Below are 15,909 nucleotides of genomic sequence, written 5' to 3'. Positions count from 1 at the left end.
AAATACAATTTGTCTTCATATGTGTATTGTATCTCTTTTGTTGGTTGCCTTTGCCCTTAAATAAATGGACAGTTAATACAATGCAGCCAGGAGCAAACTGAAATAATACTTTTAAGAGCTACTGCTGAGGAACTATAATTATACTAATTAAAAACTTCCCAACAATGGAATCTAAAAGTAGAAATTTTTGGGGTCTCACCCCCCTCTTCCCCCCCCCAGGTATGAGCCCCTGATGCTGAGAAAGCCAGATCGACGGCGCAGTACTACTCAGACGTGGAGTTTTCGAGATGGCAAGTTAACCTGTGGTATGCATGGCCTCGTTGTACAGGTCAGTATTAATTCTGCATCTAACTTGTTTTGGTTGCTGGCTGAGGTGATTGGTGTCCAAATCAGATGGGCTAGTGGTATTACAAACTTTGTTTAAAAGACCAAACCTTGAAAGAGGTGGGGGAAAAAACCCAAAAGATTCCACTAGGAATTCACATGATGTAAATTTAATTGTCTTCACATATTTTTATTGGTAAAAATTAATTAAACATGAGGCAACCTATCTTTGTGGATTTGCAAACAAAGGGATTGGAAAACTGAAACTAGAGTTTTTAGTCTTGGGTACCACAGTTAGGCACTTAAATCCACTGAAAGTTCATATAAGCCAGAATTGCACATCACTGCTAAAAATCAGACCAACATTTTAGATGCTAAATAGAGTTTTAGGTGTCTAACTTAAGGCACCCAAATCTGAAAATTTTGGCCTAAGGGCCTGATTTTCAGAGATGCAGAACACCTACAGCTCTCTGTTGTCAGTTGGAGTTGTATGTGCTCACACTTCTAATAATCAGGACATATGACTTTTTCATACCTCAACCTTGTTTCCAGTCATGCATGCTTTATTAAGTTCTGTATGACACTTGTATATGAACTTTTCAAACAGCTAACACATACATTTGCATCTGATAAATTTTGATACCTGCATGCAGGGTATGTGCTCAGAAATGTGAGACGCTGTTTTGAAACTCTGGCCCTGAAAGTTAAAGAACGTTGATATTTATGATCTCTTGTAGTTGTTACTATGTGTTTTTTGTATCTTTGTGTTTTACTCATATTTATCTGTATCTTGTTTACCAAGTTTATTGGAAGGTATATTCTGTGTACATATATTACCTCTTGCAGTAGAAAACAGGATTTTATTTTTGTGATAAATATGATTGTGATGAGTTGCTATTTTATAATAGGATGTTCAAAGACAATGTGATGTGCAAGCTATACCAATAAAAATCAACCCTGACTTAGTGTAAAGAGGGACTATGGTATTTGCTATGTGAGCCCTTTGATCAAAGACTGACTGTTACATTATGCATCTGGAATGGATTTGTAAGTTACAGGATAATAGCATCACTATTCAGAATTCCGTGGTTAAAGGGACACTGTCAAGATTTGTGAGCCCTATATTTGACCTGACTTTTTTTTCTTGTTTCTACATTCCATGTAATTTTTATGTGCTGTTTTTTCCAAAACAATTGCTTCAGTTATGTTTATTCATTCAAAACAAAACACCAGCAGCTCTGCCATGCTGATGACTAATCCTGTAATAACAAAACAGCATGTGCATGCAATGGAGGAGGAAATATTCTGTCAAGATCCAGTTTCAAGCCTGAGACAAATCTCTTTTTTGTTACAAGCAGAGAGGATAAAAATTAAGGAAAATATTTTTAATGTGTTTTAAGACTGTCTGTCTGCAGTTCTGTTCTGGTGAAGCTTATGTGAATGCTATGCTTGTAAGGTGCAAAGTTGAGAATCTTGGAGATTGAAGTCCTCTGTTTCCAGGAGAGAGAGAGAGAGAGAGAAAGGACAGCAGTGGTGAAACACTCCCACATTGCCCCTGCCAGTGTGATTCAATCCTGATCTTCAGAAATTTTTCTTGAGATAAAAGTGTAATTAAGTCTCGATGTTCATTCACTTCTTAGCCTCTTGGCTGAGACCACCAACAAGAATGCCAGTCTGTCAATCTGATATATTTATGATGTGGACGTGTGTCCTTTAGGAGCTAGACTGAGAGCATCAAATTGATTTCCCTTTGGCCATCAAGCGGTTTGTGATGAGTTTCAGCCACTATTAATGTGTCTTTCGTTAGAAGGCTCTATAGACCATAGTCAGTCCCTTTGTCATCCACTTTCCTTATAAACCAAACTCGGGTAACAAAATTTTCATTGTGCTGAAACTTGTGCAAGTTTGCAATCCAAGAGCATGTATTGAAAACCATTTTTTAAACTGGAGAAATCTTTTTTTTTTTTAAACCATATGAATTAACCCTGTGTTTACAGGTTTCTGGACTTTCTTGTTTTTATGACTCCACTGACTTTGTTTAATTTAAAAAAAAAATTAGCAAACTGTTAATCCTCAGTATGGTCTAATTACTTTTTTGTCGTCTTGAGTGGAAAAAACAATACAATCTGGCAAGATACTAAATTGCAAAATGTTATTTCCACAATGTTATATTGACTTTCCATGTGCACTGTGGCATGCCTGCAATATATACATGCAAGTTGTATACATCCTATATGTGGTGTAATTATGCAGTACATTGGAATTTCTTTGATGTAACATCTGTGTATACTGTGGAAACGGAGAAGCTAGGACATTCCTCTTTATAGTGGACAATCCAACCTTAGCTGCATATTGGTGGTGATAGCATGTTCCTCTCTTGTCAGTTTGAAGTAACCAAAGAAATAGAGGTATTAAGGACTTAACTCATAGTGATGTCAGTCTTAACTCTGGATCTATTATAAAAGATTAGAAAATAGATCCAAGAACATTTCTGTTCCTCTGCAGAATACCTTTTAAGAAGAACTTTCATTCACTTTGAGCAGGGCTTTGATCCCATTCTCAGGTCTGAAGATGCAAGGTGAATGTTTAATCATGGACCCAGACTACTTTTTTTTTAACCATGCAAATAGTTGAAGTTCACTTACCAGAAACTCTAGTAACATAAAATACAACTTCTGTTGCAGCCTTCATCTCTTACACCTGTGCTGTCTGAATAGTACAGTTGGCCTAACTGCCCATCTGCTCAAATCGATTGTGGATTATTTTCTCCAGCTGCATAAATAGAGAGAGAAAAAATTAAATACATTTTCAGTTGACTGAAATAGCTTGAGCAATAGAAGTGATTTTTGAAATACATTTTAAAATTAAAGTATTCACATACCATTATCTGTGCCCTTCTGTACCATTTCAGTGTTTTGACTTTGTGCTTTTAATTGATTTTTTTTCTAGGCAAAAGGAGGAATATCAGGTTTGTGTGATGGGGCTGAAGTGGTTCTTGGTCCTGATACGTCTCTAGAGCTTTTGGGGCCCATTCCACTTGAACAGCAGTTTATAAACCAGAAGATGAGGCCTGGGTCAGGAGTACTGGCAGTCAGAGTTGTCCCAGATGGGCCAACTCGAGTTCTTCAGGTGAAATTTATTCATAAATTCTGGATGCAGTGTCATCAGAATGAAAATTAATGATGTTTCTATAATGTATGGAATATTTTGGATGATTTAAAAATGCAGCTGTAAATTCTTATGGAAAAGAAAGGTAGAAGAGCATAGTATTAATTTGTAATAGCATGAAGGGGAAAAAAATCTCATGTAATATAGAATTGGTTTCAGATTTGATCAGAAGTGTTGTCATTGTATTTTTTAGTTTAAAGCTTATGTCCTACCATATATAGGTAATGTACACTTGATTTCTCTTCTTGTACATAAATAAGAAAAAGCTTCTTAGTAGTTAATTTTGTTTTAGATAACAGATTTTTACCAACGTAGAAATGATCGTTTATCGTGTGAAGGAAGTGAACTTCCAGTTACGGAACAAGATCTGCGCAAGTTAAAAAATCCAGACAGAGATCAGGAATTGGAAGTAAGATAATAAAACTGATAGACTTTGTTTTACCATGAAGGAGGGGTGTGTACAATATTGTCCTTTATAAATCTTTATCACTGTTCAGACATCTCACTTTGTTTTTTTCCATGTTACAACCCCAAATTCTAAACTGAATTTCAGCAGTTAAAAGAACAAGTCATTCAGCTTGTCACACAAGCTTGTATAGTTTAGGACCTCTGTATGTATTTGAAGACTTGGCTAGCAATGAGAATATTTTTTAAACAGTTAAGTAAATGCATTGGCCAACAGAGTGTGTGTGTGTGTGTGTGTGTGTGTCTAGAATTTTTTTTTAATTGTTTTTGTGTTTTCAGGTGCTAGTGAAATTAGAAGGTGGAATAGGATTATCTTTAGTTAACAAAGTCCCTGAAGAGCTGGTATTTGCAAGCCTCACTGGAATTAATGTTCACTACACACAATTATCAACCAGTCAGGTGCTTGAGCTCAGTATACAGGATGTACAGGTAATTAGTTCTGGAACAAATTTGTGCATTTATTTTCATAACTTATGTAAGGATGCAATAGATGTTTGTGTCTATACGTAATAAAGTAGTGAGTGATTTGTTGTGCAGTTTACAATGCTTAGGGACAGGTAATGTGTTACACATGAAACAATAAAAGCCCAGGTCTGGTCTGCAGCATATCAACATTAAAGGTGTCATGGTCACCTTCTTATAAGAGAAGAATTTTGCTCTAATATCCTGATCAAAATGTCTGTTCACTACCCTAAATCAATCAGGTAAAACATTAGGATTCAGACTAATCTTTCCCCTTTTTTTGTTTGATCGCAGATCCAGAGATAATGTTTTGCACCTGTGCTTTTTCATTGTCCCCTGTCATATACCTGTAGTTGAGACACTAATCTAGTTGTTGCTTTAGTCTTTCCATTCCTTTTTAATTTTAGCTGTTGTATAAGTCAGAATCTTTGTAATGTGCATAAACTTCGCAAAAAAAACTTCCTCCCCATTCTGTTCACTATTATACAAAAATCATCAGGTGCTGTAGCTGAATAATCAAGCACTGAAGATGGTAACAGTGGTACGTATAGTACCATACATAGGTCAGTGTAGGACAGAAGCTTAGAGACATTCTTGCAGTTTTTATTCAGATGGTGGTTTGCCTGAGTGGGGGGGGAATTTAGGGCTTGGCCTTTAGGGGGGTGCCACTTTACTACTCCTCCATTGTGATGTTTCACATTCATGGCTCAGGAACCAATCTGTCCAATTTGGCCTCATTTTTGAGAAAATGAAACATTTCTAAGCCCATTTGTAATATTTAAGTTCTCTTAATGACACCTATGTGTTTTTGTAGAATACCATATGTAAATTGAAAAAGGGTGGGTATCATAAGCAGACTTAAAACTGGGAAGCAATTTAATTCTGTGTATCTTTTGTCAATAAATGTTTTATGATTTATGCCTTTAAAAATTCAGATCAAACTTGCTGAGCTTATTAAGGATCCATTTCCTACTAGCTAATGGTGTATAGCATTTCAAGATACTCATGCACATTTGTATATGTTACTAGTTGTAACAACACTGGCAAAGGAGAGGTATTTCTGAACACTTGTGGAAGGATTTTAATGAGGAGTAAGAAAAATGAAATGTGCGTAGTGTGTTCCGTGTGTCTGCTATTCGCGATACATAAACAACCCCACTCCTTTTGCAAACTTTTATCTCTCAATTTAAAAAGAGTGCTTAGATTTCATTATGTATGCTGAAGAGTTGTCCCATCTTCTGCTTTCTTGTTAATTCTGCAGGTGGATAATCAGCTCATTGGCACCACGCAACCTTTCATGCTCTTTCTGACCCCCCAGCTCAGTGAAAATGAAGCAATTGAGACAGGCCCTGCAGTGCAATTAAATGCAATGAAATTTCCCAGTAAGAATGCACTAACTGATATATATAAGGTAACCAAGTTTGATTGTAGCATTCAAATGTCATTGTGTTTATTAAGAGTGTTTGTTTTTACCTATTCCTAGTTTTTAATCTGTAAGTAGTTTAAATTAAATAAAATGTGCAGATGTACTACTTTTTGTGGCTGAGAGGACCTCTCTCATTCATACCTTTGATGCTCTAAGTATCCTAAAGTACATTGCGGTTGATGGCAGTGCAGTGACTTTATGGGCAAATGTGGGAGCCGTTTAACTTTCTTTAATAGCTCTCCCTTAAATTTTAGAACCTGATTTTATTAAGGGAGAAAATATTGGCCAGGACCCTAGGTCATCTTCTGCTAGTCTCCAAAAAAAAAAAAAAAAAAAAAGTTTATCTTTAAATTCCACCCCGACACCATCAAGAATGACAATAAGGTCCTGAATTTAATTAGTCATCTGAAGAATATTACATATAACAGTAAAAGGAATTGCAGAAGTTGCCAAATTAAACCAAACTGTTAGTGCTTCAAGTCTAGGAATCTAGTCTTCAAGCCACTAGCTGTTGCCTCAGGGAACTGAGAGACCCCACCTACCATAATGAATGGGCAGGATCAATTATGCTATGCTTTACATAATGTATATAACGTGAAATTTTTTCCCATGGTCCTTGTGATGAACAGCTTCCACCTTGTAGCATCAACCCTAATTTAGAAGCATAACTACAAATGTTAATAGTTATATATAACATTATTTACTAATCCTAGCCTACACAGCAGTAACAAAACTAGGTTGGTTCTTAAGGCCTAGTATGAAACTTAAACCTTGAAAGTAAGCTTGTATTAATTTGAACATATTTGAAAAATAGCTGATTGCAATGTCAGAGTCCCTTGGACGGTAATAACCCTGCAATTTTAACATTTAGTAATTAAGCACAGATAATTACAAGAACTAACCAAATACAATTCACTGCAGATTTCTTGTAACTGTAGGCGGGGGGAAAAAAGGGCCCAAGACATTTTGACAAAGGGAATCTTATTATGAAACCCTGTGAATAAAAGAACTGTGTCAAGTTACAATAGATTTTCATTGTTAATGAGGGTAGATGGAGAATTGTTTCTGTTGTTCATAATGTAAATTGAGATATATTTATCTCTGTAGCATCTGATGATCACAGCTCGGAGGTTCACAATCCAAATTGAGGAGAAACTACTCCTGAAACTATTGAATTTCTTTGGCTGTGATCACTCGGAATCAGGTATAGTATAAAGTTACAAGGTCAGTTCCACAGTATGCAGGTTTTATTGTATCCCTGTTGTCTGGATACAAAATTAGTTCAAAATGCCTGGCAATTTCCACTGTTAACCTGAAAGCCTTTGACAGCCTGAAAACTTCCACTGTAAAAAGCTGGAAAGCTAAGATGTGTCAATAGCTGCTTACATACTGTACAGTGTTTGTTCCAAGATTTGGGGAATGACTCATAGAACATTTTATTGTCCGTGCACAGTTGAGCTGAGTCCCTATGGGAAGAAGTTGAATATTCTTCTACAGTTCCTGTATCTGGATTCAGCTGAACTAGGATAAAAGAAATATTATTTAGCCAACCGCTTTGTTTGGCAATTTTGTTTATTAAACAAACTCAAGGCTAGCAACTGGATCTCCATTCATTTGTTCCTGCGACACTTCCTCTTGGTTCATTCAGAAAACTTTTTGGCTGCCCCGACCTCTTAACTTGTGACATCCATACCCTTGGCTTTAAGTGTAATAAAAAGGTTTCTTGCTCTTAGTTGAAGCAAAACAGACCTTGGAATGTTTTAATCTCCTAGGAGGATTAGAGAGGCATCTATCTATTTTGAGGCTTATCAACATTTTGAAATTTGCTGAAATAGCAGTTCTGGAATAACTATTTTGGTATAAATCCCTGTGTGGATACTCTTCTACAAACATATCAAAACTACTATTCCAGAATAGCTATTTCTCTAAATTTCCAAATGCAGACAAGCCTACTCTAATAGCTGAGTGCCTCACAATCTTGAATGTAGTTCTACCTGTGAGCTAGGGCAATATTGTTATCCCCCGTTTACAGATGGGGAACTGAGGCACAAAAAGACGGAATGACTTTGCCTGGAGTCATATGGGAAGCCTCTGGTAAAGCAAAGAATTAGAACTTGGTCTCCTAGCTCTCATGCTAGTACCCTAACAACTGGACTATCCTTCCTGTCGGTTTACTGCATTGCTTGTGCTCTCTTGTTTCCTTGTTTCTCATTGGTTCTTTGCTGTAAAGAGATCACAGCGTGCGTACAAACTAGACCTCGCTAAGACACGTTCAAGTCATCAAAGGTGCAGACAAAATGTGGTTAAACTTGGTAAGTGCTTAAATGTATATGACAAAACAATTAGAAATGCTTTATGATTTATAAAGATGGTCTCATGAACTCTAGAAAGAAAGAAAGAAAGAAAGAAAGAAGCAGCTTGTCATTTGTATTTGAAATACTGGAAATTGTTCTCTTTTCTGGAGGTCCGAAGAAGATCTTTAGAGGTTCTAATAGTCACTTGAGGTGGTAACCTGAGCTGTTTCTTGCCTCCTGTCTTCCCCAAACTGAAGTGAGGGAGGCAAAGACTGAAATTGTATCCTTTTCCCCTTCAGCTTGAGGGTGGAAGAAATTGAAGCTAAGGATACTGCCTTATTTTATACCACAGTTGAGGTCCTCCAAAAAAAACTTGTCTGTGTCCTCCAGAAATAAGAGGGAAAAGAGAATCTTTTACTCCGGATGTGAAGTATTATTTCCGTTTGGGGAAAAAAGAAAAATCTTTGAGGTCATCTTGAGTCATTGTAAGGAATCCATAAAGGGGAACAAAAAGTTTCTGCAGTTCGCTTTTCATCTTGTTTGGTATTTACATATTGCATTTGTCAACATGCTATAGACATTTCTTCCAGAGCAAAAAGGAGATTCTCTTTCCAAAGTAACAAATTTCACAGCAATCTGTCCCAGAATTTCCCACTGAGACAATCAATGTAACTGAGGACAGGAGCGATTCTCAACTTTGGAAAAGAAGCCTATTTCTTGCTGGAGCTACTTAAATTATTTTTGTTGGTTGGCAGACTAATCATAGAATATCAGGGTTGGAAGGGACCTCAGGAGGTCATCTAGTCCAACCTCCTGCTCAAAGCAGGACCAATCCCCAACTAAATCATCCCAGCCAGGGCTTTGTCAAGCCTGACCTTAAAAACCTCAAAGGAAGGAGATTCCACCACCTCCCTAGGTAACCCATTCCAGTGCTTCACCACCCTCCTAGTGGAAAAAGTTTATCCTAATATTCAACCGAAATCTTCCCCACTGCAACTTGAGACCATTACTTCTTGTTCTGTCAACTGCCACCACTGAGAACAGTCTAGATCCATCCTCTTTGGAACCCCCTTTCAGGTAGTTGAAAGCAGCTATCAAATTCCCCCTCATTCTTTTCTTCTGCAGACTAAACAATCCCAATTTCCTCAGCCTCTCCTCATAAGTCATGTGTTCCAGTCCCCTAATCATTTTTGTTGCCGTCCGCTCGACGCTTTCCAATTTTTCCACATCCTTCTTGTAGTGTGGGGCCCAAAACTGGACACAGCACTCCAGATGAGGCCTCACCAATGTCAAATAGAAGGGAACGATCACATCCCTCGATCTGCTGGCAATGCCCCTACTTATACATCCCAAAATGCCATTAGCCTTCTTGGCAACAAGGGCATACTTCATCATCTTTAGTTCTAGTAATCTTCCTTTGTTATTTTTGGAATCTTTTTCTTGTATGATGCTTTAAACAAGCTGTGTAATATTTGTGGAAGCTCAATGAGTCACACTGACTTTGCTAATCATTTGAATCAGTTGGCATATATTGTCTGGGGTTTTGATTTTATTTTCATGAGTGATCCACATGATCCATTTAACACATCTCTGCCTAAGGGCTTGTCTACACTGGCAAGTTTCTGTGCAGTAAGGCAGCTTTTTGTGCTCATGCTGCCAAGCCACTTTGTGCGCAGAAACTCCTCAGTTGCAGCGCTGCAAAAAAAAAAAACCACCTCGGCGAGAGTCGTAAGACTATTTGCGCAGAGGCTCCAGTGCTCTGTTACTGGTGTAGACACTTGATTGCTTTCTGCACTGTAATTGGCCTCTAGAGCTGTCCCATAATGCCTCAAGTGACCGCTCTGCTCATTGTTTTGAACTCGGCTGCCCTGGAGACATGTGCCCCTTCCCTTTCAAAGGACTTTTTCTGACAGCCTTTGCGTGGTGTGCTGTTCTGCTCCGGGACACGCAGCAAACCATTCATGTGGAATGCTCGTGCTGTTGAACACAGAGGCAGGGGTGTGTGTGTGTGTATATATGTGTGTGTGTGAGAGAGTGCTGTGGAGAGAGTCCAAGGAGGGAGGTGGGGGCTCATGTCGGGGTTTCCCCTTCCCCCTGCCTTAGCACTGAATATATCAGCCTGTAGCTATCACTATCTGTTCCCCAGTATTTTCATATAAGGATTTTTTTAAATAGAAAATTATTTCTTTGCCCCCTCACCATACTCTGGTAATAGCTATTCTATTGACAGAACCGGACAAGGTGCTATTTGAGACAGGTTTTAATTTTTTTGTAGAGATTTTCTCAATTTCCATTCTAGTTGGGGCAAGAAGCCTAAACTCATTACCAATGTCAAGTACTTAATACATTATTTCAAAACCTTGATATATAAGAAAGTATGAAGGAAGCAAAAAGAGAACAGATTTATTCAAACTTCATTCTTTCTTTTCTAAATGTAGCTCCCTTAATAGACTGTTTCTCAAAACACACAGGGAAGGTTGTGCAATTATAAGATATTTGTGTACTACTTTGTCTGTCTTCCTCAGTACATACAAACTAGAAGTGGCAGCAAACCTACTGACTGAAGACTAAGGTATAAGGTCACAAGTTAGGTGTCTGAGTGCCATAATTTGTATTAACTAGCTACAAGTAAGGAATCAAGGTTTGAGATAAAAGTACTAAACTGTGAGGTTTCTCCTTCATCAGAGTCAGATTTATTGAGTAGAGATGAGTCCAAATGAACACTCTAGGTTGAAATGCCACCGATCATGGGAAAGTCTTGATTAAACATTACAAGCTGAATCCCTTTGTAATCTTCAGCTAAGAAAGCTCAGCACTATTTATAAAATACACATTCATAGTTTTGTATACTTTCAAAATTACCTGATTTTTATTCCTATGTTATGCTTTGATAGCAGAGGTTGAAAAGTATGATGAAAACCTCCATGAAAAGACCGTTGATCAAGGTGGGGCCCAGAAGCGATACTACTTTGAAAATCTTAAAATCAGTGTGCCACAGATAAAGTTGAGTGTCTTCACTTCCAACAAACTGCCTCTAGACCTCAAGGTAAGCTAGTGCACGCAACAACTCATTAGATCTATCTTTCTAACTAAATAGATTTACTTTGGGAGAAAAAGGTATGTAAATTTTAACTTGCTGCTCTCTGTTTCTGCTTATGCAGCATCTTCCTAGATTGCAACATCTTGTACAAGCTTTCTTATAGCAGTAGACTCAGAGGCTCATTGTTCCAACACCACATATTAACTTCTTGATGCAACAGCCTAAAGCTTGGAGGTTTAAAGCTCCCTGGTTATAGTAAGAAGCATAGACGGGCCTTCTTCACTATATTATCAATAGAAAAATACCTGTTGCACACATTTAAATGCATTGTTGTCATCAGTAGTCAAAACAAGATATATGTACGTAGAGATCCAGTGGTAGCAACTAGGGTTTAGTGAATAACGTCATCTGAGAGAAATGCTTTATAATATTAATATTAACAGGAGTATGTGTTCTCCATGAAATTCACACACACACACACACACACACACTAAAAAGCAATAATACAGGGTAACTAAAAATGGATAAATCCTGGCCTTAGATTGAAGGCCAACACAAGGAACACCAGCATACACTGGAATTTAAAGCTAGTGCCTTTATTTCACAGAAGTTGATTTATAAAAGTACATTCAATTGCAATAAATAGTACAGTCACATCTCAGAGGATTTTGAAGCAGTTTCCTCTGTCTTTCCTGGATGCTTATGACATGATGGTCCATAAAACCATTGGATTCTTCTAGAGATAAGATGCACAACCAATGCAAGTAATATGCAGTCTGACACAAAAAGATATTAGTACTAACTAGTTTTTAACATCTGTATGAATCATGATGCTTTAAGTTTTTGGAATGTCACTAGGAAATGCCAATTCACCAATAGGAATAGGAGTTCAGATAGTTCTCTTCTCCTCTTTCAGGCTCTTTCCCCCCACATTTTACGCAGGTTTAAAGGAGAACAAGTGATTAATATTGCTCAGATTCTCTTTTCATGCAGTTCTTCATTAGCATAGAACTTACCAAATCCAGCTAATTGAATTCAAGAGAAGGTGTATTGTCAGAGTCTTAGGAATCCACATGTATAGTAATCTCACCGTCTGGGATCTCAAGCCACTCCAAAGTTCTTGCCATACAGTCTGCCCTTAAATTCTTTAAAGTCCTGAGGAAAATCATTAAATGAGCAGTGGATCTCTGTGTCAGCCATTTTAGTGCATCCATTTAACCATCTATGATAAATGTCTGTACCTAAGTCGGAGAGTTATATAAAGCTCTGAAATAGTTTCTTGTAGCTCATCTTTTGCTTACTGCAATGATTCGATCTGTGAGATTCTTTAATTCAGAGTAAGGTAACAGCTCCAGTATGAGGCAGGCCCCAGGGTCAACCGGCTCATAACGCTCTGGAGGTATCTTGAACTGGTGGGGGGGAGGGGGTAAATGCCGTTGCCAGTTGTGCCTTTTTCTGCTAAGCATTTTGCAGTGTCTGCTTCAAGAGAATTGTATAATTTTTGCTCGTGCAGAAGGCAGAAAATTTCCAGCAGAAGGGAAGGTAAACCCACAAGAGCTCAACTATGTCTATGAGCTGCTTAATTCTCAGAGGTGAATTCTGCTCTGTTACATTGATAGGAAGGACCCCATTGTCTTTAATTATAGAATCAGTGTTAATGTGGTAACACAGCATCTAACTAACTGAATGCTTCTTTAATTCAAAACGGGCTTTTAACGATAGACAATGTCAAGCTAATCTCATACGCTAAAGAGATGGCAAGAAAGGAATAGTCTGTGTCTGGAGGGAATGAGGAATATAGAACGAACAAGGCAAGCTCCTCAACTGTAGAGAACAGCACGTGGATAAGTATAGGAGAATCACAGGAGAGTGACTGTAATATGAGAATGCAGAGAGATGTTAGAGAACTGGTTGCTAGTGCTGGTCATACACTTTTTGACTACATTTTTTGGGGGGTCAGAAACTGCCACTTTCCATCAGCATCTTTTTGTTTTCCGTACTTGTTTTGGTTGACAAAGATTTCACAGGTTCAGGATGGATATGAGAGATTGAAAACCCAACTTTTTACTCTAAAAAGACATTTCATCACAATTTCATTTTGCAAAACCCAGCGCACAATGAAAACAAATTTCCAAACCTTGAAAGTTGTCATGAAACAAATGTCATTCCCTGACCAGCTTTACTGGCCACCTGAAATGATGGGGAAGGCTAACCTTTCCACCGTTAACTCTTTTTGTGTACATCACCATAAAATTAAAATAAGGGGAGGGGAGTTCATATAATCTGATTAAAACTAAAAAACCTAAAACCATTTCTGGTAGAAATGCCAACAATGTGCAGAAAATAAATTAATGAATGCTTTGAAAATATTATCAATAACAAATGAATTCAAAATTGACTTTGTTTTTAAACGGATACAAAGTGAAATTAAATAATAAAAATAAGAGATGGGAAAACCTGTTTAGATCATTTACTGTTTTCACCCCACTAATACAAACACTGCTAAAAAGTACACCTTTAAAAAAAATGTTTTCTTTTGTGAGGTGTTACCATGGAATTCCATGGAGAACTCATCCATGGGAAATAAAATGAGATTCATCCCCACACACTCGGACTGTTTTTAACAATGGTTCTGTGAACAAGGACAAGTCAAGAACAGGTTACCGGCACTCTTTGTGGTTTAACACAGGATGCAAAATGTGTTTGGTTTTTTTTTGTTTTTGTTTTTTTTTTTAAATTGTTTTGTATTGGCACAAGAGAGGGCATCCAGATCTGCTTGAGGGTGAGGAAGAGGAGGGAAGTGGTAGTGTGTAGGACTGCCTGGCCGGCCAGGCAGGTTTATAAAACAAGTTGTTTTAGAGACGTGCACTTTTCAAACAAAGGCCGCATTTAGCTAGAGCACTAAATGTATTTTCACAGATCTTAAATACTTTTGCTGGAATTTTTTTGACCCTACTACAGTCTCTTGCCTTTTTTTTTTATTTGAAAGAAACTGGTATTGTTAACTGTGAAAAAAGATACGTCCCAATAGCTGCCAGCATTGTCTCAAGAGAAAACTGGGCATATAAATTCTTTTCTTATAAAAACAGTCAGTGGCTATGTAACATGTATGAATTTTTCAGAGAAGGGAGTTCCAGTCCTGTGTGGTACAGAATAGTTTGGGAGAAAAAGAGAATTTACAGTACAGTTTTATATCCAAGTTATTTTTTATACTATTGATAGATATTTTCCCTACCTCCTCAAATGTTTTTAAGCCTTTGACGCAACTTAGTGCCCATGTCAGTGCAGATGGATAATTTTTTTTTATTAGTTACCTGTATCAACAGACCTGCTTTATGTAACATGTAATGATCATGGACAGGAAACTGCTTGCTACTTGTGCAAATAAGTGACAGGTTTGTACACTATTGCATTTGTTTAGTTACTCAGTTACTGCATGAATAGTTTCTAGTTTATCCTTCCCCCCAACACACACACCTATACCAGCTGTGCAACATAAGTTAGTGGCCTGCAGATGGCAGAATAACTCACTTTGCCTGATTTAACTTTACATTTTAACATGGGTGTAATAATGATTTAATGCAGAAAGATATAACACAAATGCCAAAGATTTCTTGATACCTTAGAGTCTCAATGGATAGGTATTTGGTGTGAATTTTGAAGTTAGTGAATGCTTCAACAGCTAATGCCACTTAGGAACTGAAAAAAGTGAATTTTAATCTTCATTCTCTTTCTACATTTTCTTCTTAGAATTTTAGTTTTCTTGTTAAAACGAAATAAAAGGTACAGTTTCTCAGATGCTTTTCATCTCATTTTCTGTTGAATTTGACATCATACCTCAATTCTGTGATGTTAAAATATATTTTAATTTTAAAAATCCCCACCTCCAAAAGATATAAAATAATAATTTTTCAAATATAGAACTAAGGTTTTTCAATCTAAATGTTATCGCCGTTTCTTTTCATTTTTTTTTCTTTTCATTTCTTTTCCTGAATTCACTTGTCCAAAATTGTTATGCCATGCTTGTCTCTTGGGCAACATTCAGTATTGGAGACCAAGTGACACTGGCTTCATGGAACCCCACTCTCTTCTAGATATAACATTTAATGACACTGATAGCAATAACATCACGGATGCCATCACTCATTTCAGTCATAAATCATCTAGAGTTAAAGTTCATGAATAGAAAAAGTGCCAAAGATGGTTTCTGTTCACAGGTAGGAAAGGTTCTGCCAAAGTTTGTCTTCATCTAAGAGTAAGTTTCAGAATGAGTGCTATGAATCAAACAGAAATTTAGTGTTAGTTCTAAGGTGAGAAAAATTTCAGGAATATCACATATCTGATATACTTTAATACTGAAAAATAGCCACAGTTGAAGATTCCAAAGTCCATATCTTCTTTGTGCTAGTCCTAGTGAATGATCCAATAGAAACACTTCATAAAGAGAATTGCCCTTTTCAGTCTTACTTTATCAATGACATTGTCTAAGGTGAAGATGAGCAGTGCTGCTCTAAAGTAATTTTAGAATATGTGCAAGCATCAACTGGGGTGTCCGTTTCTTCAGTTGTCTTCCTCCACTGCTCAGACTTCCCCCATAAGGCTCCCTCCACTTAGACCTCTATTTTCATCCTATTTAAAAAATAAAAAAACTTGCTTTATTCTACTGCTCCCACCCCCATCACTTTGGTTGTAGAGGGGGTAACGCACACATCCTTACTCTTATTATATCC

General features: G+C 37.3%; 1 protein-coding gene across 1 annotated transcript in view; it reads left to right on the top strand.

Moving 5' to 3' along the window:
• The window catches only part of VPS13D (vacuolar protein sorting 13 homolog D), a 195,712-nt gene that overhangs the window by 98,061 nt on the left and 81,742 nt on the right, over positions 1-15,909 (top strand). Inside the window, 7 exon segments of the mRNA XM_038377201.2 lie at positions 220-328; positions 3,274-3,453; positions 3,785-3,901; positions 4,237-4,386; positions 5,681-5,830; positions 6,953-7,049; positions 11,037-11,185. Coding sequence (XP_038233129.1) covers positions 220-328; positions 3,274-3,453; positions 3,785-3,901; positions 4,237-4,386; positions 5,681-5,830; positions 6,953-7,049; positions 11,037-11,185 — 952 coding nt within the window.

This window comes from Dermochelys coriacea, chromosome 18, assembly GCF_009764565.3.
Source record: "Dermochelys coriacea isolate rDerCor1 chromosome 18, rDerCor1.pri.v4, whole genome shotgun sequence".
NCBI lineage: Eukaryota > Metazoa > Chordata > Testudines > Dermochelyidae > Dermochelys > Dermochelys coriacea.
The sequence above is the reverse complement of the archived record's forward strand: the minus strand, read 5'-3'. Positions and strand labels throughout refer to the sequence as shown.